Source organism: Ursus americanus, chromosome 15, assembly GCF_024610735.1.
Source record: "Ursus americanus isolate L20-20 chromosome 15, mUrsAme1.1.p, whole genome shotgun sequence".
Classification (NCBI taxonomy): Eukaryota; Metazoa; Chordata; class Mammalia; order Carnivora; family Ursidae; genus Ursus; species Ursus americanus.
Genome location: NC_142141.1, coordinates 54,100,441 through 54,128,048, shown reverse-complemented (window position 1 = coordinate 54,128,048; position 27,608 = coordinate 54,100,441). Strand labels below are relative to the sequence as shown.

Genomic DNA, 27,608 nt, shown 5'->3' with positions numbered 1-27,608 from the left:
CTGCAAAGAAATAAAAAATGATTAGTAATTGATCACTAAATTAAGTTCTTAAAGCAGTAACTGTGGGTCAGAATTTAAATCTATGTAAATAATAGGTACCATATATCAGCTTGGTTATAAACATAGTTTACCATATACACTGAAAGGCAATAAATTAAGACTCAGAAGTCATATTTTCTCATGAGTTAAGCAACCTCTGCAAAGAACATTTTAAATTCCAGGAAGTTTAAGTCTAGGCACTGGAAACATAGGAACAATCCTTGCTTATGATAAAGTTTCTGTAGGTATTAGGTCCAACAGCTGCGATAGTCACCATGTGCCACACATGATACTAAGTGCTTTACTTGGCATTATGGTGTATCCTCAGTGAAGTTCCCACTTTCTGAAAACCCCCTTGTAGCTACCATGTAATGATTTTTTCCCTTTTTTATATTAACAGAGGGTATCAACAATGGTGACTTCTTTCTTTATATAGCAAGTACTCTTTTTGTCTCTTCAAAAAGTCAAAGAGAATAAAAATAGGGTAGATTCAAAGTGTAGATTCCAAAGACCCCGATCTCTGGTACAAGAAAGGTTATGAAAAGAATCAGACCACTTTCAGTTAGGGTGGCCCATGCCTGCTAAGACTCAAGCAAGAGGCCATGGAAAACCCTTCCAAGGTCATCTTCGTTATCCAATCACCAAAGCAGCAATGCCGGTTTGGGAGCCTAACTTCAGACTGATGCCTGAGGTTGGTGTGGCTTCTATTTTGGTAATGTGTGTTGACATCACCTGATGGGACTGTGTGGGATAGAGAAGAGAATGCTGGGCTCCATCACTGAATTTTGATGTCCTCGATTTCTACTTCATTTAGATTAAAAGAACCAAAGTCACAAATTGAAAAAGGCACATTGATTGCCTTTCCAGTAGCCATACCCTCTCTTTGCTACTAAAAGAATCTCTATTTTGCTCAGGGTAACAATCTGCCCAACTAAAATTCTTTGATTCCCCAGACTCTTTTATAAGTAGGGGTGACCTGTTTCAGGCCAATGACATGTAGACAAAAGTTCCTGGGGAAGAATGTCATCCTGAAATAAAAGGCAAACTTCGTGAGACATCGACATGATGCCTGGGGATGCTGCAGTCACCTTGTGCCTGTTGGAGAAAGAGCCACACCCTGAGGATGAAAGCAAGACAGGAGTGAGATCCCCCAATGGCATCGCCCTGGACTGCACAGCAATGCATTTTCTTGGTAGCAGGAAAAAGGGCGAGGAAAAAATAGTGCTTGTTTGAGCTATGACCTCTCTGGTTTTCTCTTACAGCCAAACACACCTTAACTGATACATTCAGAGGGCAAGAATGTCTAATCTTGGCAAATCCTAAATCACAAAACCATATCAGTTAATCCTTACAACATCCCTAAGTGATGAATTTTAATATGTACCTCTTGTAGATAAGAATAATGAGGCTTAGAGAAGTTTACTTGCAGATGGCAGATGTGCAATTCTAACCCAAGGAGGATGGACTCCAAAGTCCATGTCACCTTGATTTAGAAATTCACAGAGAACCATGTAGTCTTTAGAGTGCTAAGCTAACATGTTTAATTGCAGCCCAAAGTTCAAAAGTATTTACTGACTAAAGAGCTTCATAAGCAAAATGTGCTAATTTTCCTGGAAAACCGTGGGTACTATTGTGGTTGGTATTATCATGTGCACTTGCCTCATTTTGACGCTCTATCACTAGCTGTGAGCAGCTGCAGAAGCACTGGAGGTTAATTCATAAAACCAAAATCTAGTATATTATAAATCAAGTAATAATCTTCAAAGAAGGCCATTGTATTTACATAATTAAAATGGCCTACCTTGAAAAAAATATGCTATATATATATATACATATATATATATACACACATATATATATACACACATATATATGTATATATATGTATATATAATCAATAGCATATATATATATATGCTATTGATTTTCCTTGAGACTTTATGTTCAAGTGAGGGTGGCCTATTTTCATAACAACATGCTTGTTCGAAGTGTCATCTAGAAGAACATTGAACATTGTCTTTACCTTGGAGAAATCTAAACGAAGTTCATGGATTTAGTAGTGACATTAGAATCACAGAATATCATTAAGAAATACAAGCCTACCATCTTAACAATACTGTGAAGTATTTTTCTTTTTAAAAGAAAAAAACTAATAAAAAATTAAATAGAAAAGGAGAATCAAAATGCCTCAGCTGATAGAAACCCTGCCCTTCAGTCTCCAAAAAAAAAAAGCAAATTAAAACTGTAACACTAGAAATTGATGCCAATATCCCCAAACCTCTGAAAAAGTAAAAACTGCTTTAAATCAGAAATTCAAAATTAAAAAGAAACTGACCAAACAATGCATCAAGAAGAAATGCAAAAGGAATTGATTGAACTCAGGAAATAAAAAGTAAAAAACAAAACCAGCTTAGAAATGAAGACTAAAATAAAAGTAACCAAGAAGGGACAAAAAAAGGGGGGGGGAGAAATACAAGACAAGACCACCAGAATAAAAATAATGAGACATTTAGAAATAATTAATTCAAAACGATCCCATATAAAGCTAAAAAAAAAAAAAGGGTTTGCTAAAATGGAGATTATTAAATGGTAGAAAAGACAGGATTTTACAACATTAAACAAAGCATATTTTTCTTCAAATGCTTCATCAAGAGACTTAGTCAATTTAAATTCACATATATAAAAACCTCACATTTTTTTTCCAAAAGCACTTTAGCTTTAAAATACTACAAAATCTAAGATTTTTTAAAGATTTTATTTATCTTAGAGAGAGCAAGAGGGCACAAGTGAGGGGGAGTGAAGGAGGGACAGAGGCAGAGGGAGAAGCAGACTCCGTGCTTAGCAGGGAGCCCAGACGCCTGGGAACATGGCCTGAGCCAAAGGCAGACTCTTAACTGACTGAGCCACCCAGGTGCCCCCTGAGCAACTTTAAATTAGAAAAATACTCTATACAATAACAACAATCCAAAAAAGAAATTAAGAAAACAATCTAATTTAGAATAGCATCAAAAAGAATAAAATACATAGGCATAAACTTCACCAAAGGAGATGAAAGGCTTGTACACTATAACTATAAAATACTAATGAAAGAAATGAAACACAAATACATGGAAAGACATCACATATTTAGAATTATGATTTTTTAAATGTCCATACTACCCAAAACAATCTACAGATTCAATACAATCCCTATCAAAATTCCAACGGCATTTTTTACAGAAATATAGAAAACAATCCTAAAATTCTTATGGAACAGAAAACCCCAAATAGCCAAAACAATTTTGAGCAAGAACAAAGCTGGAGGCATCACATTTCCTGACTTCAAAATATCTTACAAGGTTACACTAATCAAAATAGTATGATATTGGCATTAGAAATAGACCTATAGACCAATGGAACAGAAGAAAGCCCAGAAAGAAACCCATATAGATGTGGACAACTGATTTTTAACAAGGCTGCCAAGAAAGAATACACACAACGGGGAAAGGATAGTCTCTTTAATAAATGGTGCTGGGAAACCTGGTTATCTATATGCAAAAGAATGAAATTGGACCCTTGTCAAACACCATATACAAAAATCAACTCAAAATAGATTAAAGACCTAAACGTAAGACCTGAAAACCGTAAAACTCCTAGAAAAAAAACCTAATGGGTAAACTCCTTGACATTGATCTTGGCAATGATTTTTGGATATGACACCAAAACATAGGCAACAAAAGCAAAAACAAAGTGGGACTACATCAAACTAAAAAAATCTTCTGCATGGCAAAGGAAGCAATTAACAAATGAATAAGTAACTTGTGGAATGTCGAGAAAATATTTGCAAACCATACCTCTGATAAAGAGTTAATATGCAAAATAAAGAACTCCTACCACTCAATAGCAAAAAACCAAGTAACCTGATTAAAATGGGTGAAGGAACTGAAAAGAGACTTCTCCAGAGAAGACATACAAATGGCCAACAGGTATATGAAAAAGTGCTTAAGGTCACTAATCATCAGGGAGATGCAAATCAAAATTACAGTGAGATACCACCTCACCCAGTGAGGATGACTGTTATCAAAAACAAACAAAAAAACCCAAAAGATAACAAGTGTTGGCAAGGGTGTGGAGAAAAGGGAACCCAAGTGTACCCATTAGTGGGAATGCAAACTGGTGGAGCGACTACGGAAAACAGCGTGGAGGTGCCTCAAAAAATTAAAAATAGAGAGATGCCTGGGTGGTGCAGTCGGTTAGCATCCGACTTGGTTCTGGCTCAGGTCATGATCTCAGGGTCATGAGAAGGAGCCCCGCATCAGCGCCACACCAGCACAGAGTCTGCTGGAGTTTCTCTCTCCCTCTCTCTGCTCCTCCCCACCCTCTCCCAAATAAATAAATAAATCTTAAAAAAAAAAAAAAAATAGGTGGGGCACCTGGGTGGCTCAGTGGATTAAACATCTGACTCCTGATTTTAGCTCAGGTCACCATCTCACAGTTGTGGGGTCAAGCCCTGTGTGGGGCTCTGTGCTCAGCATGGAGTCTGCTCGAAATTCTCTCTCCTTCTCCCTCTGTCTCTGTCCCTCCCCTGCTCGCGTGTGCTCTCTCTGTCCTTCTCTCTCAAAATAAATAAAATCTAAAAAAAATAAATAAATAAAAATAAAAAATAAAACAAAAAATAGATACGATCCAACAATCTCACTTCCAGGCACGTATCCAAAGGAAATAATAATCACTATCTCAAAGAGATATCTGCGCTCCCATGTTCACTGGAAAAAACTTAAATGTTTGTTGATGTATAAATGGATATACATGCAATGGAATATTATTCAAGCTTAAAAAAAAGATGGAAATCCTGCCATTTGCAACAACGTGGATGAATCTGGAGGGCATTATGCTAAGTGATATAAGCTAGACTCAGAAGGGCAAATACTACACGACACCACTTACAGGAGGAATCTGAAATTGTCAGACTCATAGAAGCAGAAAACAGAACTCTGATTGCCAGGGACTAAGTGGAAGGGGTACCATTTCCCTGTCCTCTCAGTCAAAAAGTCAAAAAGTACAAAGTCTCGGTTATACAAAATGAGTAAGTCCTAGAGGTCTACTGTACAGCAAGATGCCTATAGCTAACAATACTGTTTGTATACTTAAAATTAGCTATGAGATCTTACATTGTGTTATCACAAAATAATAACATGATAATAACATAATAACAATGATAATTAAAGAAGTCAAGAGGAAACTTTTGGAGGTAATGGATATGTTAATGACATAAATTATGATAATGGTCCCATGTGTGTATACTTACTTCAAAATTCATCAAGTTGCATATTTTAATTATATATAGCATTTTGTATTTAACTCATACCTCAATAAGCTGGCTTAAAAACAAAATTAAAATCTATCTTAAATTATAAATTATTAATTAATAATATTAGTTATATATATTCAATAATTTAATACTTTTATGGGAAATATTCAGTATAGTCTAAATGAAATATACTAACACAAACAAAATTGTGTATTTCCTTACTGATGTGCCTGAAGATAATAATTTAATTTAGAATCAGCACCCTGAAGACAACTTAAATCAGGTTGGTTCTAGAAACATTGTTGCTAATTTTCCAAAAACAATAAGTAAAACTTAAATCCCTAAGTCTATTAAGTATTTCCAATACCCACAGATGGTATTCTTTCAAAATAACATAAGCCATGTTCCAGGTTAATGTTAGGTGTATAGATTTTATATTTATTGCATAAAGGAGCTATGTCTCATATCTTATAATTATTTTATCCACTACTATGACTAGTACAGTAAACACTTACCAGACTAGACTGGAGACATAACCACAAAAGATTACAGGTTATCAAAGATTTAAGAACAGTTCAATACCCAGGTGCATGATATAAAGTATAGGTACTGTAGATATAGGAGGTCCACGAAAGGGGGTGGGAAACTAAATATTCTTAAGTAAACGAAGAAATAGTGAAGGTGTGATGAGTTCTGATTAAGTTTTGGAACTTAGATAAATAAAGGAGATGGAAGAAAAGCATTTTCAGGGGCACCAGGGTTGTTCAGTCAGTTAAGTTCCCAGCTCTTGATTTTGGCTCCGGTCATGATCTCAGGGTTGTAAGATGGAGCCCTGCATCAGGCTCTGCACTGGGCGTGAAGCCTGCTTAAAATTCTCACTCTCCCTCTGCCCCTCCCCACTGAGTTTTCTCTCTCTTTCTCTCTCTCTCTCAAAAAAAAAAAAGAATATATATATATATATATATATATATATATATATATATATATATACATATATATGTTCAGAGAACAAACAAAAGGGATATATCTGGGCGGGGGGAGAAAGGGAAGGTTTGTGTTTGGCTAGAGAAGACTGGAAGTAAGTCACGGCTGTACTAGAGAAGGATGATGAATTTTGACAGACTGACTCATTCATTCAACACTAAAACCATCAGACTCTGGGAGCTGCCAAGAGTGTGAATGAAAGATAGGTAGTCCTTGACCTCATGGACTTTTGAGTCGAGCAGGACAAATCAGCACTAATCAAATATACACACAACGAAGTATCTACACTGCAAACTGTGGTTAGTTCCAGGGCAGAAGACCACAGAGTGTTAGGAAGTGCTAACATGGGAACAGGATTCATGGGGAGAAAGGGAAACGGGATGGCCCCCTGAGGAAGGGATGTTTGACTGAGCCAGCATCATCCAAACAAAGGGAGGAGGGTGCTGGTCAGATGGAGGAGGAGGGCATCGCATGGGAAGAAAAAGCAGCCTGTTCAAGGATCAAGAAGAACTGAGTAGGAAAAAAAGGCAACCTCAGGGGAAGCTGGGGAGGTAGACAGGGCCACTGTTCCTAGCCTGGAAGACCAGGCTAGAGACCATGGCCTTTTTCCCAGGAGCAAGGGGAGGTCATAGAAGGTTCTAAGTAGAAAGCAGGTGGTTGGGTTTGTGTTTTCATCATTCTTCTGTCAACAATGTGAGATGGATGGCAGACAGCTGAAACAGGAGGCGAGGTCATCAGAAAGCTATTTGGGTTCTCCAAGTGAGGGACAATGACAGCTCGGCCTAGGATATCTGTGAGAGGGAAAGCGCTGGATATAGTCCCCCAATATTTAAAAGGTAGGGTCAATGAGACTTGGTGATCAAGCAGACATGAGAGCTGCAGGAGGCCCAGGTGTTCAAGACAAAGCTCTCTGATTGTGTGGATGATGGCGGGACTTCCAGGAGGAAGGACCAGAGGAGAGGAAGTTCAGTGTCAACACTTGGAGTTGCAGTCTGTGAAACCCCCATGAGAATGTATCAAGCAGGCAGCCAGCCGAGTGCACAGATTTCAAGCCAAAGGACAGGCTAGACTGGAGAGAAAAGCTGATGGAGCCTATCACCCAGGAGGCTGACGATGAGCTTGCCTGGGAAGAAGATTGGAGTGAAGAAAGGAGTCAGCCTTGCCCTGCCCGATGCCTGGCTCCAGAAATGGCATGGAGCTCAAACAATACATTCTCAGTAAACAAAAAGGGAGATGCACCCGTGAAAGTCAGGATGCTTGTTAGGAAACAAGGATACAGAAATGAAAGTCTCCCTGACCTCCATGTCATCCTGGCTTGGGTTGATACAATGAGATTTAAAAGAAAGCAGTGGATTTGTGAGACATTAACAAAGGAAAGCTCAATAAGGCCTTTGTCTTGTAACAGATGATTGAAATAGAGACCTAGCAGGAAGGGTTCTGTATTTAAATGAAATCACCTTAATTATGGTATATTACAATGTTTGTCACTGAAATTATTTTATTGTTCATAATAATACCTTACATGATACGCCACAAAGTACTTCCACACTAATTATCATATTTCATAGTTAACTTTAATATGGCTCTGAAATTCTGGCATTTTGTGCTCTGCATTTAGACCCCACTTCAAGGAATTTTAAAATTTTACCCTTAGTTGTATTCACATTTTAATAGGACTTAAAACTATAAATCGCCGGCCTTTTCTCAAACCTTATAAGACAAAAGAGAAAACTGTACATGTGTATTTCAAATATGTTAAAATATTCTGTGTTTAAAAGCCACAGATTGGAACACCATTATTGTCAACAGCAGTACGTAGAAAACAGAATGTTTCCTCCGATGGATAAGAATAGACACATTTACGTAATAAACCTGGGTTCTGGCCCCAGTACTGATCCTAATGGCTTCTTACATCTCTGACAATTCCCTCAGCTTCACTGGTCCCAGTGTCTCCATCTATAAAGGGCAGGAGATGGGCTAATCGGTTGTTCTCACATCAGGTTCACGGAACTGGAGAGCCAGATGTGGACGTGGCACAGATGTGGGCTGAGAGGGCAGGCTCCAGAACCCTTCCTCACCTCTACTTTTTGTTGTTTTATCTATTAGAGCCACCTGCAGGGTTTTACTGAGAAATGGGACTCTTCTTAATTATTATTAACACATAATCAGACAAAAAGTTTGAAAACCACTGCCATGAACCAGGACACCCCCTGAGGGTCTGATACAATCGGTCATGGTGACACCTAAACATCCCTTCCATTTGAAATATCTCACCAAAGCTGAAAAACCATAAACTAAATGATCTCTAACATCTCCTCACTACATCTATGTTCATTTTCATTTAGAGTGAGAGAGGCATTCATGTTCCGCAGGATGGATGATCGCGGACAGAGCTGGAAGCAGCCAAGGACCCAAGTCATAGAACACTCGAATGTCCCTTTCCAAGGACAGGAGCCAGCAGAGCATTGCCGGGTAAAGTCTTCTTCTTTGATGTCTGGCACTGCAGCCACAAGAACAAAATGTCCTAGAGACATTCGCCTTTAACTACTCTGAGGTTGACCAACCCACTTTGAAAAGAACACAATTGCTATCAAAGTAGTTAAAACCTCAGTGCCTTCCTGGGATATCTTGGAACACGTCTGGGTATCCAACTGAGACAAAGCCTTCCAGCATCCCTGAAAAGACTAGAATCACTGGAAATTAACCCAAGGGAACAAGACTGAAGACCAGTGTCTGATAACCACACTCTGGGAAAAATTAGCTACCTAATTTTCACACCTTTGGTGAAAGAGCACCATCTTGCAAAAATCCTTAAATATTGGACAAAGCAACTTTGGGTTCAATCCAGGTCAGAGATAACAAACAGCACAGAATGTAAATACACACACACACACACACACACACACACACATGCACACACACACAGTTAACCAAAAATTCTGACAAAGTTTCCACCACACTAACCAGCAACTAAGGCATCCTTAGGCCATCGGCTGAACCAGTCAATAGTGCATCCTGAAATAAGGGCAGGGAACTTCAACGCTCGATTTCGAAATTTCTCCCCCACAGGTGAAAAGCAGAGCACGATGTGAAGGTTCTGTCGGACCCGACTCATGAAGTAGTCATGCAGGTTCTCATTGGTAGGAGGGTGCCTGGGATATTCTTTCTTCATGACTGATAGGAGATCACTATTAATTTCATCAATTTCATCACGAGCAAATAGGTTGGAGACCTTCAAAAGAAGTGCAGACATTCAAATTCAGTACAGGCATGTGAAAAGAGATCAAAATATATAGCACAATACATATGATATCTTTCCTCCTTTTGTGTTCTTAAACTCAACTTGAGAAAATTAACCAAAGTCTTCATGACGCAAACAAATGGAAAGCTATTCCGTGCTCATAGGTTAAAAGAATTAATATTGTTAAAATGTCCATCCTTCCCAACACTATGTACAGATTCAATGCAATCCCTATCAAAATACCAACACTGTTCATCACAGAACTAGAACAAATACTCCTAAAATTTGTATAGAACCACAAAAGACCCCAAATAACCAAAGCAATCTTGAAAAAGAAGAACAAGCTGGACATATCACAATCCCCATATTTTAAGATATACTACAGAGCTATCATAATCAAACCAGTATGGTACTGACACAGAAACAGACCTACAGATCAATAGAACAAAAACAGAGAGCACAGAAATAAACCTACACTTACATGTTCAATTAATCTACGACAAAGGAATCGAGAATATATGGTGGGGAAAAGACTGTCTCTTCAATAAATGGTGCTGAAAAAAATGGACAGCTACATGCAAAAGAATGAAAGTGGACCACTATCTCATACCATACACAAAAATAAACTAAAAATGGATTAAAGCTCTAAATGGAAGACCTGAAACCATAAAACTCCTAGAAGAAAACATAGGCAGTAATTACTCTAACACTGGCAGTAGAAGCATTTTTTCTAGGTGTGTCTTCTCAGGCAAGGGAAACAAAAGCAAAAATAAACTATTGGGACTACAACAAAATAAAAAGCGTTTGCGCCTCCTATAAAAAAAAAGTTAACCAAAGTCTTCAAGATAAGATACCCCATATTTTAAATACACAAATGATATGCAAATGATTCTATTATTAACTGCAAAGTCATAGCTCTTTAAAGGGGGTAAATGGACATACTGAAAATCCAATCAGCTGTTTTATTCTCTAAAGTCCAATAGAAAAAGCACTTCTTCCTACTGATATCCTAATCCCCAATAACAGCATTCACTCAAAAACTCTAATGGAAGGAAATAGCTCTAAAGTTGGAAGGAATCTGAAAAGTCAAAATGCATGAAGATAAATGAGCTCTTACCTCACCTGATGATAAAACATTGTTCATATATTCCAAAAATGACTCATCCTTAATCTCATTGTCTGTAAAGATGAAAGTGATTCCTTTGCCTTGCTGCCCCGCCATTCTATACAAAATCTTCAAGTCTTCCACCAGATTTGATGTGTTGTAGGATCTAAAGAGATATTGTCATTGTGTCGTTAGCAAAACTCTTCTGATGGGAAGGAAAGATCCTTATAACAATGTTTTATGCCATTTGGTTAATCAAAAGAAATACTGATGTTGTTTCTTCAGATAAGAATTTTATTGTATGTGAATGTTACGAGTTCATTATATTTCCTTACAAAGATGAAATTGATTTTTAAAAAATTTCTTTCATTTTCTAATAGCTATTCCTTTAAGAGTAATAGAGGTACATCTTGGTAAAATATTGAGTACTTCACCATTCACAAAAGTTAAGAGCTATTTTTTCTATTGAGGCATAACTGACATGTAACATTATCTTAGTTTCAGGTACACAAAATAATATTTCCATACTTGTATATATTGCAAAATGATCACCACAATAAGTTTAGTTAACATCAAGTCAAGTAACATCATATTTACCTGCAAATATGAAACTGGTTTTTAAACTCCACATTTCATTAACTATTATAATTAACTTTTTACATGCAAAATAAAAATCTAGAGTGAAAGGTCAACCTGAAACCAAAATATCATTTTTACCACAACTAAATGTCACCTGAATGGGTATGTTTCATTTTGAAAATATCTGTTGGTAAGGCTAATACAAAAGATTGGAATGTTTACTATGTAGCCTCCTGCAATTGTTTTTTTTTGTTGTTGTTGTTGTTAGAGAGATAGAGAACACAAGCAGGGAGAATGGCAGGCAGAGCAGGCAGAAGCAGGCTCCCTGCTGAGCAAGGAACCCAATGCAGGACTCTATCCTACCACCTGGGATCATGACTTGAGCTGAAGGCAGACGCTTAACCAACTGAGCCACCCAGGCACCCCTCTAATAGGTATTTTAGAAGATACCTCGTAAATTAATCTAAATTAAATCATTTCAAGTCTTAATTATATATGCTGAGGAAGATGCCTTAATTCAAATGGTGTCCTCTTGGGGCGCCGTGACCAGAAACCAGAAATACTGTGGTCAATTCCCAGGCAGATCTGGGATTTCTGCCAAGTGATAGGCTCTGAGTCTCAGCTATAATAGGCTAATATTATTATATGCCCTGCTAACCAATAAAGTTCCTTTGAAGACCAAACTCGCCTATGCATATAAAAGTGCTTTGAAAACTATAAGGATTTATATAAATATTAGGAACAAAAATCTCAGAATCCAGTCTCTCCTGTATAGGTTACCTTTTACCTAATTCTGCTGCTATCCACAAACTAGAAGAGTTCTACACAAGGTAGAATTATTTCTCTCTCTCCTAGTACATGAAAACAAATAGCAACCTTTTGAATTTATTCTCCAAGCAGAAGTCTGTAATTCGGACCAAATGAAAACATGACAACTCGAATACCTGGATCTTAAACCCAGCATTAATAATTCTCAATCGTTGTCCTAGCAGGTATCTATGGGTCTCCATCAGGAAGAGCTGGAGGGATGCTTTGTCCAGCTGGGCCAAGCCACAGCTCTAGAGCATGGCCAACAAGCAAGACGTACTGCTCCCTAACCTACAGGTTAACTTCTAATAATTCTCAGCCCAACTAGACTTCCCAAACTGGCCTCTTGCCTCTCATCTTGGTTAATCCTGAAATTCTGTTTAGGCCCTCTGAATCACCCCTGCTTATCTCTCCATGCTGACTCCTCACTTCCTAGTTTCGCCTGCATTGCACACATAGGACCAAGGACGGCCCTCCCGGGGTTCCCTACCTTGATGAGTGTATGCATTAGTCGGCCAGCTTCCCAAACCAGAACTAGGATGGACCAAGTCCAAAAGTTCAACTTTCCAGGGATCCTGAGTCTCCTTTTTTCTCCATTCTCACTGTTCCCACCCTGACACGCCATCCCTTGCCTAGATCCCTGAGACAGCCTTATAACTATTCCCGATTAGCTCCTTCCATCCATTTACTGTACATACAAACCCACAGGCCTTCCTTAGTGGTAACTCATTAATGGTTTCCTGTTGCTCTAGGATGAAGTCCAACTTCCTTATCATACCTTCAAAGGCCTCCATTTCTATTCCTTTCCCACTTCTATCTCAGGCTGCACAACCCGCCATATTTAACTTCTTCCAGGGCCTCAGTGTGACTTCACGTGTGTTGACTGTTTAGCCTGGAACGCTCTTCACCTCGCCTCTTCTCCAATTCCTATTCATACTCAGATCTCAGTTTCAACATCTTTTCCCCCAGGAAACCTTTTCAGATCATCCCCCAGACTAGGTCAGGAGTCCCTCCCTCAGGTTACAACAGGAGCTGTTCGGTCTTCATTTATTTTCTTCTAGTAGACAGTACCTACATATAATACCTTCCTGAATGAATTGCCTGCTGTCTGACCCCTTTGACTATTAGAAGTTCTGTGATGACACAAGCCAGGTTTACGTTGCTCACCATGAACTCCCCAGGACCTAGCCAATCCCTGACACATAGCTGGTGTTCAATAACTGTTTCTAAATGTATGAAGGAGTGAATTAATATAAATTTTTCATCTACTTTTCTAGTTTATTAACATTCTTGAAATCTGAATTAACATTTAGTAGGGATAAATTTCTTCTGAAATACACCAAGAGGGATATACATAATACTCATGTCATGTATAACATGAAAACAGGAAGGCAGCTATTCCTATAATACAAGGCTGAAATACTTCAAAAGCAAATTATTAATGTGAAAATTTCATGATCTATAATAAAGGTTGAAAAGGGACAATGATAAGTCAACATTTAGGAAGAAAAATGACTGATTCCTTACGTATAAGAAAAATGCATTCTTAAGTTCAAGTGGCCTCTGAAAACCTGCTATCAAAATCCATTTCAGGTTAATTAAAGCGAAAGTGTGTTACCTTGTCAGAGTGATCTGGAAGGAAGCATAGCCAGCAATGAACGAAGCCAACCTTGTCAGGCTCTGCTTTCCTGATCCGCCCACACCGACCAGGAGGGCATTTCCCCGGGGCGTGCCAATGACACGTGAGATCTAGAATGTGGAATACAGAAGGCACATATCATTGCTCAATATGCAAATATTCCATTTTTTCCACTACAAGCATTTGGGAAGACGTAAGTGTCTCAGGATCGTCATGGAGATATACTGGCTGAAAGAAGGAGGACATTTCTGAAAAAGAATGGTGCTTGAAGAGCACTAGACAGGATATGCGTTGGGGAGTGCCTTTGGGAAACTAGAGGAGACCAGTACGGAAAAGTCAGCCCAAGCCACCCCTGTGCCTGCTCTGGGTTTTAAAAGAAAGAAATAAAGAGGACTTGGAGGTTTCCTTTTAATTTCCCAACCTAATGCAGTGGGACAGGAAAGAGACTGAAATTTCAAGACAATCTGTATCCTTGGAATACAGAACACACAGTTGATTAGAATATCCTCTACTTTTGAAAAATGAGAAAGTTAAAATCGAAATGAAGAAAATTCCCAAAATGTGGCACAGATTATGGAATTTTTAAAAAGAAGAAGAGGAGGAGGACAAAAAGAACAAGCATAAACACCCTCCTATTATTTGGCACAGACGGGGAGGCGAAAAGAATCGACCAAGAAGTGATTATGGGTGGGCCAGTCAGTAGTCCCAGACTAGTTCAAGTCCCCCTCATGGTAGAAGTCCCTGTTTCTTTAACTTTATTGTTGTTGATGAACTGCTTCTACCACCCAGCTTCCAACACCCACCTAGAGGGGATTCAGTGTAGGATTCTCCTTAATGCTTTCTTCTCCATACTCCATACATGATAACTATTTCTCTTTTCCTCCTAACTGCAGTTTGAGCCTAGGGAATTGCTGTGATACCCACTTTTCTGTAGACTAATGACAGAGAGTGAGACAGGGCTTAGAAGGGTCACTTCTCTGTGGCTGGTGGAAGCTTCCCGGGGTGACCCGGTCTCTGTATCTTGCCAGTGTATTGTTAAACATCCTTTCTCAGGATGACCTCATCTGGCAGGGGCTATACTTTACTCCTGTTGGGACTACTCTTGTTTTCTTCTTATCGAGGTATAATAAAATGTTGGGACTATTCTTGGCTTTTAGATTATTCCCCTCAATTTAGCGTGAGCCTGGGAAATGGAGAGGATTTTCTTGTCTCTGTTTGGACCTGAGGGCCTGTGGAATGGGTGGGGGACAGACCTGTCTTTCCAGACTCCTCCTCACTCTGTCCACATGATTCTCTCCACAGTTGTGATAGGCAGGGGAGGAACAGTACTGGAAGAATGATTTTGCCAATATCTATTCAAATTATTTCCCTGGTATTCCTTCAAGAGGCACAGATAAGGCAGGTAAGGAGCTACCAAAAGCCACACTAGAATCTTCTGTGTCTTCCCTTGGTTAACATTTTTCAAAAAATATGGCTTTTGTCATAACCATTTCCTTTCATTGGTGTTGGTGAATATATTAAGGGTTTAAATAATTGCTGTTGATTAATTAGGTATTGGGAACCTTCACCCAACATCTTTTCCTGAAACTATGCCTCGGTCTTATATTAAGATCTTCCATTCCCAGTTTCTAGCACATGGCAAACGCTTAAACCATATACAACAAATGAACGTAGACATGAACAAACAAGTAGAAGGGTTTAAAGAGACCCAAAAACTCATAATCTAATTGCAAACAGAAATTAAATGAGAAAACACAATCAAGTAAGACCTTCAAATGGGACTCTTTGGTCTTACTCTATATAGATTTTGAGATAGAAGTACTCATTTTTCAATTCCTTTAGCAAATATTTTAAAAATTAATAATGCCCATCCTGCCCCACAAGTGCTCACATGCTAGCAGAGGAGAGGGACCTATTAACAGAAACGTGGGGATGCACATTCCATGGTGAATGTGGAAACAGGTAAGAATGGTAGCGAAGGAAACAGTGCTGCTGGAGAGAGACAAGTCTTAAGTGTGGAGCTGGAGTGTGATCTGGATCTTGAAAGATAACTTGAAGTCTCTCATAAAAGAAGGGGGCATGGCAGGCAGAAGGTGAGCTACATTTTAAGAGGAAGTTGGATGCAGGAAGTCTCAAGTTAACAAAAGGCCTGAGGTATCCCTATAGAGGGGGAACTTCAGCATTAGGTACAGAAATATCAGGAGGGGGCGCCTGGGTGGCACAGCGGTTAAGCGTCTGCCTTCGGCTCAGGGCGTGATCCTGGCGTTCTGGGATCGAGCCCCACATCGGGCTCCTCTGCTGTGAGCCTGCTTCTTCCTCTCCCACTCCCCCTGCTTGTGTTCCCTCTCTCGCTGGCTGTCTCTATCTCTGTCAAATAAATGAATAGAAAGTCTTTAAAAAAAAAAAAAAGTATCAGGAGATGAAGCAGCAAAGGTTGTTTAGGGCCACACCAGGGACTGGGTTAAATTCCAAACCTATTTATCAAATATCGCAAGTGTGCCTATTCTCCATCCTGTGAATACTGAGGTGAATAAATTCTCCATGCTCACAGAGCTTATTGCCCAGTAGGGAAGACAAATGCACACACTGATAAATTCCACACGAGGCAGCACTTGCTGCAAAGGCATAGGGGTGAAGTGCTCTGGAAACAGGGTGTGTTTCATCATGGGTAGCTGATTTTTCTGGGTTACATGCTAAGCAGAGCACAAGCCAAAGGCTAGAGTGCTACACAGGGGCTAGACTGTGGAAAACCACTCACACCATGGTCTGAATCTTTACCAAAGAGGCAAAAGAGCTATTACAGAGATACTCTGCATTTTGAAAGAAAATCATGTTAATGAAGAAGGGAATCAAGAAATATGTCTGGTCTCATATCACATCCTGTATTGCGGTTTTCATCTTAATTCTGTCTCTTGGCTTCTATCATGTCTTATGACTAAGTCACACGTTTCAAGGTTCACATCCACACAACACAGTTCAGATGTACAGTCTGTCCACAGGAAACAGGAGAGTAGATGAGAGGGTCGACCTAGGGGACCATGAGGAATGCAATATTTAGCTCAAAAACTTCAGTCACAAATTCCTCAGCCAATTCTACGAGATACAAGAGGCTGAGAGGGAAATTGAGGGAAAACAGTCAAAGAACCTATGCCTCAAATGTCAAGATCCCACATTGTGAAGAAATGGTCATCGCTCATCGTCAGTGCATGAAACATGAAAACAAAAGAGTTCTGGAGAACTTCCTCAAACATAAGGCTAACATAAATAGTCTCATCTTCAGTCTGAGCCATTATGAAATCCTAGGCCAAACAGATTTTGTCTCCAAAAGACATTAGTTGTAAAATTGCCTTGGTATTATTTATTTTCTTTGCTTTCCTCTTCCTCTTAGTCATTAAATATGACAGAATTGTTACCCTTATTTATATTTGGAAGAATATTTGCACTCACATTCAGTACAGATGTTTCAGACTCTGAGATTTCAGAATGCCCAAGCTATATGCCCTCCTGCAGGGGAGACTCAACCCACAACAGCCACTCTGTCTTCCCCCTCTCCCTGATATACTCCAGCTTTCCCCACCTTCTACTTTCAGAGGGAGGGTCGACTAATGAACTCTAGATTCGGGAATTATCAGAGGTGACAATTTGTAATTATGAGATTTTTCCTTATGGTTAAACCTAAGTAATGGAAGACAGCCTCCAGCTGTCCTCTTTATGACTAAAAGAATGTAGTCTGAAAAAGTAATTAACATCAACAGAGTGAGAATATCAACAACCGATTTAAAATGGCATTATCTTCCACCACAGATAAATTAGGCCACATAAGTTATCAAATAAATAATATATTTTACTTCTAACCTTGAGAGTCAAATATCCTATGAAGAGATACTGGAATGACTCCCTTTCCTGACAAAGCAGAAAGGAAAATGTACTTTCCTGGTGAATTTCATTCTAACAGAATTTTCATCCAGCTCAAAGTCAATTGTTTATGCATTGTTTCTTAATTATCATTTCTAACTGTGGTGAAATATATATAACGTAAAATTTACCATCTTAACCATTACGCATAGAGTTCAATGGCATTAAGTACATTTACATTGTTGTGCAACCACCACCACCAACCATCTCCAAAACTCTTTTCATCTTGCAAAAATGAAACTCTGTACCGTTAAACGCTCCCCATTCTCCCTAACCCCAAGCCCCTGGCAATCACCATTCTACTTTCTGTCTCTCTGATTTTGACTATACTAACTACCTCCGATAAGTGGAATCATAACAGTATTTATCCGTTTGTGACCGGCTTCTTTCACTGCACATAATGTCTTCAAAGTTTATGAACTATTTTTCACAGCTCTCTTTTTCATAATGCAAAAAAATAAGCAGACTTTTTGCCCATGCTTTGAACTCAGATGTCAACTGCATTCCTTCTATGTGGTGACAACGCTGAGCTGGAAGCCATATAGCAGCACTGAATAAAATTATATCACACATTTGAAGTACCCGTGCTCTGATATTCCGGCTGATTTTCAGCCTATAGGTGTGACGTGTTGCATTCAGTTTAGAAATTAAATTGGAATACGGCACTGAGTTTATTTTCAAACTGAACATTCTCCCAGGAGATGGAAACGAAAGAGGAGGGAAAAAACTCTGGTGTGAAGCCAAGCGTCCGTCAGTTTGGGGCAGTGTTACTGGTTGTGGCCACTGACCTTGACTAAGTGAACCATGGCGTCCTTGAAGAACACCAAATCCATGCCGGCGCCACGGATGCTTTCATTATACAGCTGCAGGAACATATTCAAACGCTCCTTTAGGTGATCGAAAGATTCAATTGGCTCATAAATTTTGGGCATTTCAGCATCAGCCTCCTCAGATGTTTCACCTGGGGTTGGGGAAAAAGAATCAGTTAAGTTTCCTCAATCACAAGGCTTTACTAGTTCCTTCAATCTAAATTAATATACTCATAGTGCAATGATTTCACACTCAATAATACCGATGTTCATCCAAATGCCTTATTATATATTTTTATATAAGAAAGCAGGGGCGCCTGGGTGGCTCAGTTGGTTGACTCTTGATTTGGGCTCAGGTCATGATCTCAGGGTCCTAGGATGGAGCCCCTGTGGGCTCCACGCTCAGCGGGGAGTCTGTTCGAGATTCTCTCTCTCCCTCAGCCTCTCCCCCAGCTTTCATGCACTTCTCTCTCTCAAATAAATAAATAAATAAATCTTAAAAAAATAAAAAAAGCAAGTAAGCAAACAATAGTAAAAACATTGGAATTCTTGTGATCCTACTCAGTCTTAGTTCCTTCCTGTCTAGAAAGGGCCAATTTCAAATAACATCATATATACTGAATTTAATCCAAATCCATAATTGAGTATTGGCATTTCATGGAACCTTCCAGGAGTATTGGCTTTATGGTCAAAATGAAGGTCAAAAAAGTAGGGATTTAATGTCAAAACCAGCTAGAGAGGTCAAGACTTAAAAGATTTTTCAATAAGAAAAAAAAAAGGTCATTGCATTGCTCAGGAAATTCCTATGAATCAGGAATTTCAGGTGAGTGGTGAAGACAGAAGTGAATTTTGGGGAATGGAGGTAGAGGGCTGACAGAAAACAGAATAATGATTTCCTAAATAAACATACTGAATTACATCACTGGAAAAAGATGTATTAAAATCAATATATTTTTTAAAAAAAATTAGAAACACATACTATACCAGCGTAACACTTTTCCATCTTTGACTTTAAAGCATAATGCCAAAAGAAAAGCTAAATTGGGCATGTAGAAGTTCTCCATCAGTTAACATTGACATCAGTAACAGGAGAAAAAGTGACACAGGAGATGAATATGCCAATAACAACTTAGAAATTCACTGGGTACTAGAAGAGTGAGTGGATCTTCCAAATCTAACAGTACGTAATTATTTTCAATTGAACCTGTCCTAATATAATAGCATATTAACCTTTTTATGACAAAGCAAGAAAACTGATTTAAAGTAATCATGAAGATTGGCTTATTTGCAAAGCTCTCACTAATTGAATTTCAATAGTCACTTCAGTGTTTCATAAATGTTCCACTCGAGCTGTGAGAAGCAAAGTGCTTTGAAGTCAAAAAAGGTTATGTGTTTGCCTCCAGTGCAACCGACCCGCAAAAATGCAGTTGTGCTTTGCTCCTTGAAAACCATCATCTGATGATTTAGCTTTCTGAATTAAAGGAAATACAATACATACATTCTAATTATTTATCCTTCCGAATTAGAGGAAATGAGATACATAAACTCTAATTTTAAATGCTCTTGCACTTACAGGACCTTTGTATGTACGTGACCTCATTTAAAATGAAATGTGTCAGCTTCCTTCTGTGGCAGGATCCCTCCAACTGCACAGCCAGCAGCAAGCCTCCTTTTGCAACTGATGCTCGGAAACTTGTGACAGATCATACACATCCTTATCAACTATAGAAAGGCGCTGCCTGGTCATTTTCAACCATTTAGAAGATATAAATAGCATGCATTTAAATATGCCTTTTTAAATATGGAAATTAACTAAAAATTCACCCACGGTATTCAAAGACGTAATTAAATGAAAGAAAATATTCTACTTAAGCTCAGTTATTTCTGAGGGAAACAAGTTATTGGATCACGACTTCTTTTCATAAGAAGAAAATTTATATACGTCTCCATTTCTCATAGAACCATAACCACGAAAGCTTATATCCACATTGCCCATCTCTTTCCAATTACGTTCAATGGTCTTCTCAGATATCTGAGGTTTATCTATTTTCAACAGTCAGGATGACCTGAATAATAATTATCGTTATTTTTGCTACCCTTCATTTGGCAGACTGCCAAGCCACTCTACAGTTAATATTTCATTTAGTCCCCACAGTGCCCCATGATGCATATATTACTATTCCCATTTTCATAAATGAGAAGAATGAGGTTCAAGAAAGTTCAGAGACTCTCCCAGTTACTATGTGGTAGATCCCCTCCTAAAACCTACTGCTGTGTGACAGCTATAAGTCCTGGGCCCTTTCTTCTATCCTGTCTTGCCCCCCAAATCTACTCTAATATGCAAAACAAATATGCATAAAAAATAGTTCATCTCTGAACTCCATGAGTATCTACTCGGTCTATATTTACTGAGCACCTACTATGTCCCCGGCTTGTTTCCATGAAGCTTACTAGACAGAAATTCAGCATCCCTAAACTGAACCTTCTGTCTTCAGGTATCCCTTTGGGGAATTTCAAATTCCGCTCAATAGTTTACCTGTAGCTTCAGGTGCGTCCCTCAAGAAATCCACAAAATAAGTATCAGTTCCACAATCCACCAAGAGTTTTTTCTCTTCACCAAACTCCTCCTCCACCAAACCTACTAAGGCCTTATCAAACCAAGTCACATCACTGGACACCGTGAAACGATCAGCTATAACACGTTTACACTCATGCTTCCACAGCCGTAACAGTTCCTGTCGAAAGCGTAATTAAAATGTGTTATTCGTTTCTATTTGCCACAGTTGGGAATCAAGTTGACAGAATTACAGAGCACCATCCTTCCTGATCAAGATGCTATTTAAAAACTTGAGGTTAAAACATACTTAACTTCATTTCAAATTGGTCTCATTCAAGTATATCAAATAGATAGTAGTGTCTATTCATTTTCAGTCTTTAAATTAAAATGAAAAGATCCCTAGACAAATTACTAAAACCACTCTGATTAACCAACAAGGTAATATTTTATGTAAAAGTCTTAAGTTTGTGAAGAATTAGTCTGTTTGGATAAGACACCTACATTCAGCGCCAAGAGCATAATATAAAATGCAATATGTAAATAATTCTCAAGTATACAATGGAGATATTACAAAGGTATATTTACTTAACACAATGTGAAGGAAATGTGGCAAAAATCTGGATTATCTGAACAAAACAATCACCTCGTTTACATAATCCAAGGTGCAAAGGTAACTGGAAGTTGAGGAAATTAATTGCTCTATACACCTATTTGTACGGCAAGCTCATTTGATTTGAAAGACTGATGGAAATTTCTTAACTTGCTAAGAGCTTGCAAGTTAGGAGATTTTTCAGCCAATCTATTACTAATTATAAAATGCTATTTGGTTATCAAAATATAAAAGAAATTTAGTAAAATATATTCAGTGATTGCTGGAACTATTTATGGTGATTTCAAGTTACACGAAACTAATAAATCACTGAGCACTACATCAAAGACTAATGGTGTACTATAAAATGGCTAACTGAACATTAAAAAAAAGAAGAACCATAGAGAAAAAGAGAAAAAATATTTTAAAAATTTAAAAATTAAAAAAAAATAAACATCAAAAAATGGCTACTCAATAATATTGGGGACATGCATTATGCATTACCTTCAATTTGTCAATAAATTTGAGGGGGGGAATCAAGATAAAATGTTGACTCTCTGTTCTGTGTAACAAGGAGAGTGAATTTCCCCTGAAATGTCTTGTCTTGGAATCAGCCAGTGTCGTTACCTACTTTGCAAGTATCTGGGGCGAAGTTAAGTTTTTTTACACTCGCTACTTGATAAGCCTAGTGACAGTTTGGTGGATATCTCAACTGTCCCTGTGTGTCTATGTGGACAAGACCCTAAAATCCACTTGTTTAACTACCTTCTCTGTTCCATAAAACTACAAGAGAAGCGAAGATTACCTAACCCTGAGCACACCAGCCATGCTTTGGGGGGAAAAAATATATTGGATTTTTCCATAATGTTTCTAGTTTGAAGGAATTCTTTTAACACTAGGAACTATTACATTCAAGTGTGTGTACAAATGCTCATTTTTCAACCAAATGAACTCTCTACTTTTCTGCCTCAATTATACCCATATACGTAATTCTTCCAGTGCATCTAGTTACTTAGAAAGGAAAGATCGAGGATGACTAAGAACAAAATGGTCTCTTCAACTTTGAATGTTTATAATTACTTTTATAATGTTAAAATGTCAAGTTTAAAATAGGAAGACTATTACATAATAAAACCAAGAGTGATTCTTTCCGTTATTTAGTGAAAGGAAAATATCTTACAATGGGAAAATAAGATCAATTGTTTCTTTTATTCCATTCATTAGAAAATAACTGTGTATACTATTTCCTTAAGCATAAATTTAATTTAATTGGAATGTTTTAAAAGAAATTTTGACGTACTTCTCCCTTATTTATATTAGTAGGAAAGTAGCAAAAAAAAAAAAAAAAAGAATATCCATGCTGAAACATCACAAAATATTTCATCATTCCACTACAAATTACATTAGGAATAATATTTAGGGCATAGAATAAATAACAACAGCATTTCTTTCCCCTCCAATGTATCACTTACATCCGGTTCCTTGATAACCTCTGAGGTGGTGTTCAGCATGCCCTGCCAGATCCTGGAAAGATCTCGAAGGTTAAATACGTAATGGAATTTTGCAGGTGTAGGGAGCATTTTATTCTTGGTCATCTGCCACAGTCGGCGTGTCAAGGGGACCAATCTCATCACTGAATCTCTCACTTCTTCTGAGAAACCCCTCTGAACACAGTAGTAGCCTCTCCCAATAACACCTGAAAGAGGAAAAAAGTCGTAACATTTTCAGCGATGGTTCAAGTCAGTGAAATTAAAATGAAAAGCATTATAATGTAGACTTGGCACAAATATGATACACATTTTAATAGATGGCCATATATCAAAGAAATTTATATTAATATTCTCTTATTTTTTTAATTCTAAAAAATAGACACGGGTTCAAGTTAGCATTCAAATACTGAAAGTTTGATTTAGAAATACTACTGAAAGATCTAGCTGAACAAATTCAGTATTATTAAGTGAGTGATGTTAAATGTATAAAGTTGCCTTATAAAGACATAAGAAAAAAGGAGGTTTCATGAACTCTTAAGATTTCTCCATTCTGTTGTTGCCTTTCTGTGCATTATAAAATATTTTAATTTACTTTATATGTAAAATTTTCCAGGCAAAAAGAATAATGATTAAAATTGATAATAGTCATTTTTTTCTGGTCCATGGTACTTTTCCCAGGTTTAGATCATTCACATATCATTTGGCTTCCAAACTTTTGCTGTGATTGAAGGCAGATGCTGCCATACTCCACTAGCCCAGGGTGCTGAGATGACATTTTAGTCTGCCAGAAATTAATTAGGGTAATCCTAATGAGTTTTTTTTCAGTAGCAGTTTCAGAAATGGTAAATTAATACCTAACACAATGCATACATAACTTTACATTCTTTTTCTGCAAAGAGTTAACTGCAAAATCACTATAAACTCTTTTCATTACTCAAACGATGATAGTTATCTACTGGGCTAGTGTTTCTTCAATGATGTTATTTCTGAAATACTACATATTTAATCAATCAATAACTTATTACAACCCTGTAAATTACTCTGAAGATCAGACTCTGGCTAGTCTCTGCTATAGGCAAAATTATTTCTTTGGCCAAAATCATCATGTGGCTTGGTTAGAGTACCAGCGCATAAACTTTCAGCATGGTATTCTATCAATCCAGACCTCATATAGGTATATCCATGAGGAAACAATCTCGTCATCTCCTTGTTCGTTTAATGTTTAACCTCCTTGCCTAAGAAGCTAGCAAGGGTTACTTTAAGAAAAACAAAGGTAGAAAAGATCTGCCTAGGCACCCAATTCAGGATATAATAAATCCTTATAGAAACAAAATCCTGATATAAACACAACTGGAGAGTGATGAGTGTAAAAGACTAAGGAGCCACCCAATGCCCCTTCTGTGTTGACCTGTGGGTGGATATTTTCTCATTGGAATGCAAGCAGGTGTTCTTGCCTCCCCGTGCCCCACTGACACCATTTTACCAAAGATCTTGTCCATGGAAGCATCAGAAGGCAACGTGCAGTTAAATATACAGAACTGCCTCTTGAGTCTCTGTGGTATATCATTGCGTCCACCACCAGGATGGATCATGGCTGCCAAAAACTGGATGTCCACGATGCTGGTAAACTCCCCAGGCTTCTCTAGGTTATAAAATCCATTCTGTTCCATTAGCTGTCGTACTATCTCATTAGTAACCTAAGAAAGACAACTTTCAGAATGAAAAGGTCACTCCTTTACATCCCAGAAACTAACCCCTTGAGGGTTTCCAAATAATGGACTTTATTGGAATTGAGGAACTGCATATTGAAAAGCGGGAAAATATTTACTCCCCAAAGAATAAATCAATGTTGAATTGAAATGAAGTGCACAATAGGATCGATATACCTGATCTCCCCACTCATTGATTATTGGCATATTCACATCATCAATAAAAACAGTCATCTTCTTTCCTGCAGGAGGGCCATATGTTGTACCCATGCGTTTATCCACATAGCTCTCTATTGTCCTCTGTGAAACAAGAAAGCCAACAGAAAGATTTGTGAAAATATCCCCTAAGACACGGTAAATGATTTTTAAAATCTAGGGACATTGGAATTGATGGGAATTACTCACAAAACCCCCAAAACTCTTTTTAGCCTGGAAACCAGAATATGAAGGACCTAAATTATCTTACATAATGTTAACCTTTGAAAATCCTTTAATTTAGGAGTAAATGGAATTCTAATTACTGTACATTTTCAGTGGGATAGACTCCTTGGTCCATTTCTACAGATTTTTGTCTTATTGTTTCTACACTGATGACAGTATATCCCTCAGCCCCATTATTCAAAGAATAATTTAGCCCTTCTACAATTTCCCTGTAAATCAGGGACAAAGTTAAACGGGGCCACTGTCCAAGAAGCTTCTTAGGTCTGTGCTCTGAACCACACAGCCTGCCACAACTGCTCGGTCTCCATTGAGAAGGCTGCCAATGGGCATCTGTAGCCAAACAAAATCCAGATCCAGGGCTTTGGGGCAGATGGAATCACAGTGAATCACCTCCCATCCCCTGAGACAAAATTATAAACTATGCCCAAGTGTGTCTCTCTCATCTCTCCATTCTGAGCTTAGGTGGTAAAGAAGACGACACTGTGCTCTATTAAAAACAAAAACAAAACTTCCCTAGTAATATGAAAAAGAACTTTAAAACTGATTAAACTAATGTAACATATGGCAATTACTCCTCAATTTAAAGAAAACCTGATGGAAGAAGTGTTGGAAGAAGGGGACGATAGGGAGGGACCCAGACTATTGATTGCGGTATGATCATTTGAATGAGAGTACCATGTGGCCTGGAAATCAACCAGTGATTCAAAATGCATGAACTGAGTAGCCAGAGTTAGCACCACAAAGAAAACAGAAAAGTCTTCACGGTTCTCACACTCTAGAAACTCTGTCTTAAAGGCCTCATTCCATTCCTACCACTGTAGCAATCTACTGCTTCGTGATTTTAAGTCATGTTAAAGATGATGTATAAATATAGGAGAAAGCGGAGGCTTATTGCAATAAAATGCATTTCCTCCTATCCAAAAACAGCTTAGTTATTTCACGATAAAGAACAAATCAGTTAAGAATGACGTTAATAATCCAAGATACAACCACAAAATAAGGCCAACATATAAGCAAAAAAATCTATATATTTGTCCTTGGAAATGTTTGCAGTTGGTAATTTCAAGTTGTAATTTTCCATCACCATTTTAATGAATAACGGCAAGAGATACGAAATTTTTTCACCATTTCCAAATATAAAGATATATAAATATATCACAACTCATTCAATTACAAAATAAATCTCTCATGAAAACAGTACAATGGCAAAAAGAATTTCCTATTCCCCTGACATAAAAGCAAACTGTTTAAAGTAATGTACCAGGCTAAATTTAGCTCTGCTGTTCAATGAATTTAAATGCATAAGGCAATTAATAATCTCCTGACACCTCCCTATGGCAAGCTAGAGCCTTCCAGACATTCCCTTGTCTATTAATGAGAACTCACGGCACATGAAGATTTTATGTCTTGGGGGCCATCTAAGAGCTAAAAGGCCATAGGTGAGATAATATGGAGTAATTGCCCCTTACCTGAATTTGCTTCCCCTTCATTGTGATGCTATTTTTTTTTTGAAATAAGAGGGAAATTACTAGTAAGCTATATAGTCATAAAAGAGCTAAGCTGACAAAAACAAAACCAAGGGAAGAAGTAAAATGAAATAGCTTGTGGAGTTGAGATCTTTCTGTTTTTAAAAGTGCTACCCATTAAATTATCTAATGCATAATTTGGAGTTTGGGGACACCTCCTAAAGGCCTGAAACACAATAACTGCAGGTTCTACTCCATCATTTATCTATTGGGAGATGTTCGGGAAAACCACATACATGACTGGTCTCTCCAGCTGGAGTCCCCCACATGATGATTCAAAGTATCACAAAATCAACAAATCCAAACATCAATGCCTCTTACTCACCCCGAAGTCTGCACTCCCTGCTGGGTGTTCATTTCAGGGAAGGGCACCAATGACCCAACTGCCCCATCCGAACTTTTCCCCAACCAACATCAATACATCATTTCTCTTATAATTTCAACATTGCTATTCAATGTATCTCCTCCCTGAACAATGATATGCCCGAGGACTGATATTTGTCTTTCTCATGGAAATTAATGTCACAACCTCTTATCGCTTCTTGGCCTTTTGGCTAAGATCAAGTGTAATGTCACAACCTCTTAAACTGCCCCCCCCACCGCCCAGTGCTGCCTCCTCCAGGAAGTCCTGGAAACTTCTTTAAAAATCATATAGACTGTCTATATCGTGTGATTTACAATTTTATTCAGAATTTTTTGTCCCCTCCAAAAAAATCAGTCTGAAGAACTACTGATAATCTTTGTAGTGTTCTGCCACCCACACTCTCTCTGATCTCCTTCCTCTGGGGACACCACCAACCACTGTTTTGATGAGATAACCACAGTCCAGTTAACAAAAATAGGTGTATTTGTTTATCTGAGTATTGTCTGTCTCTCCCACTAGAATGT

At 38.1% G+C, this 27,608-nt stretch overlaps 1 protein-coding gene and 1 pseudogene across 3 annotated transcripts in view; one reads left to right on the top strand and one right to left on the bottom strand.

Annotated features, from left to right (window-relative positions):
* The window catches only part of DNAH5 (dynein axonemal heavy chain 5), a 259,271-nt gene that overhangs the window by 71,487 nt on the left and 160,176 nt on the right, over positions 1 to 27,608 (bottom strand). For all 3 annotated transcript variants that reach the window (XM_087867971.1, XM_045787153.2, XM_087867972.1), the window contains 8 exons: positions 24,931 to 25,053; positions 24,528 to 24,741; positions 23,027 to 23,250; positions 20,945 to 21,143; positions 18,388 to 18,560; positions 13,664 to 13,794; positions 10,672 to 10,825; positions 9,278 to 9,545 (listed from right to left, as the gene is read on the bottom strand). In XM_087867971.1, the coding sequence (XP_087724097.1) occupies positions 9,278 to 9,545; positions 10,672 to 10,825; positions 13,664 to 13,794; positions 18,388 to 18,560; positions 20,945 to 21,143; positions 23,027 to 23,250; positions 24,528 to 24,741; positions 24,931 to 25,053 (1,486 nt within the window). The remainder of the gene's footprint in view (positions 1 to 9,277; positions 9,546 to 10,671; positions 10,826 to 13,663; positions 13,795 to 18,387; positions 18,561 to 20,944; positions 21,144 to 23,026; positions 23,251 to 24,527; positions 24,742 to 24,930; positions 25,054 to 27,608) is intronic.
* On the top strand, positions 27,255 to 27,470 carry LOC123785568 (U2 spliceosomal RNA; annotated as a pseudogene).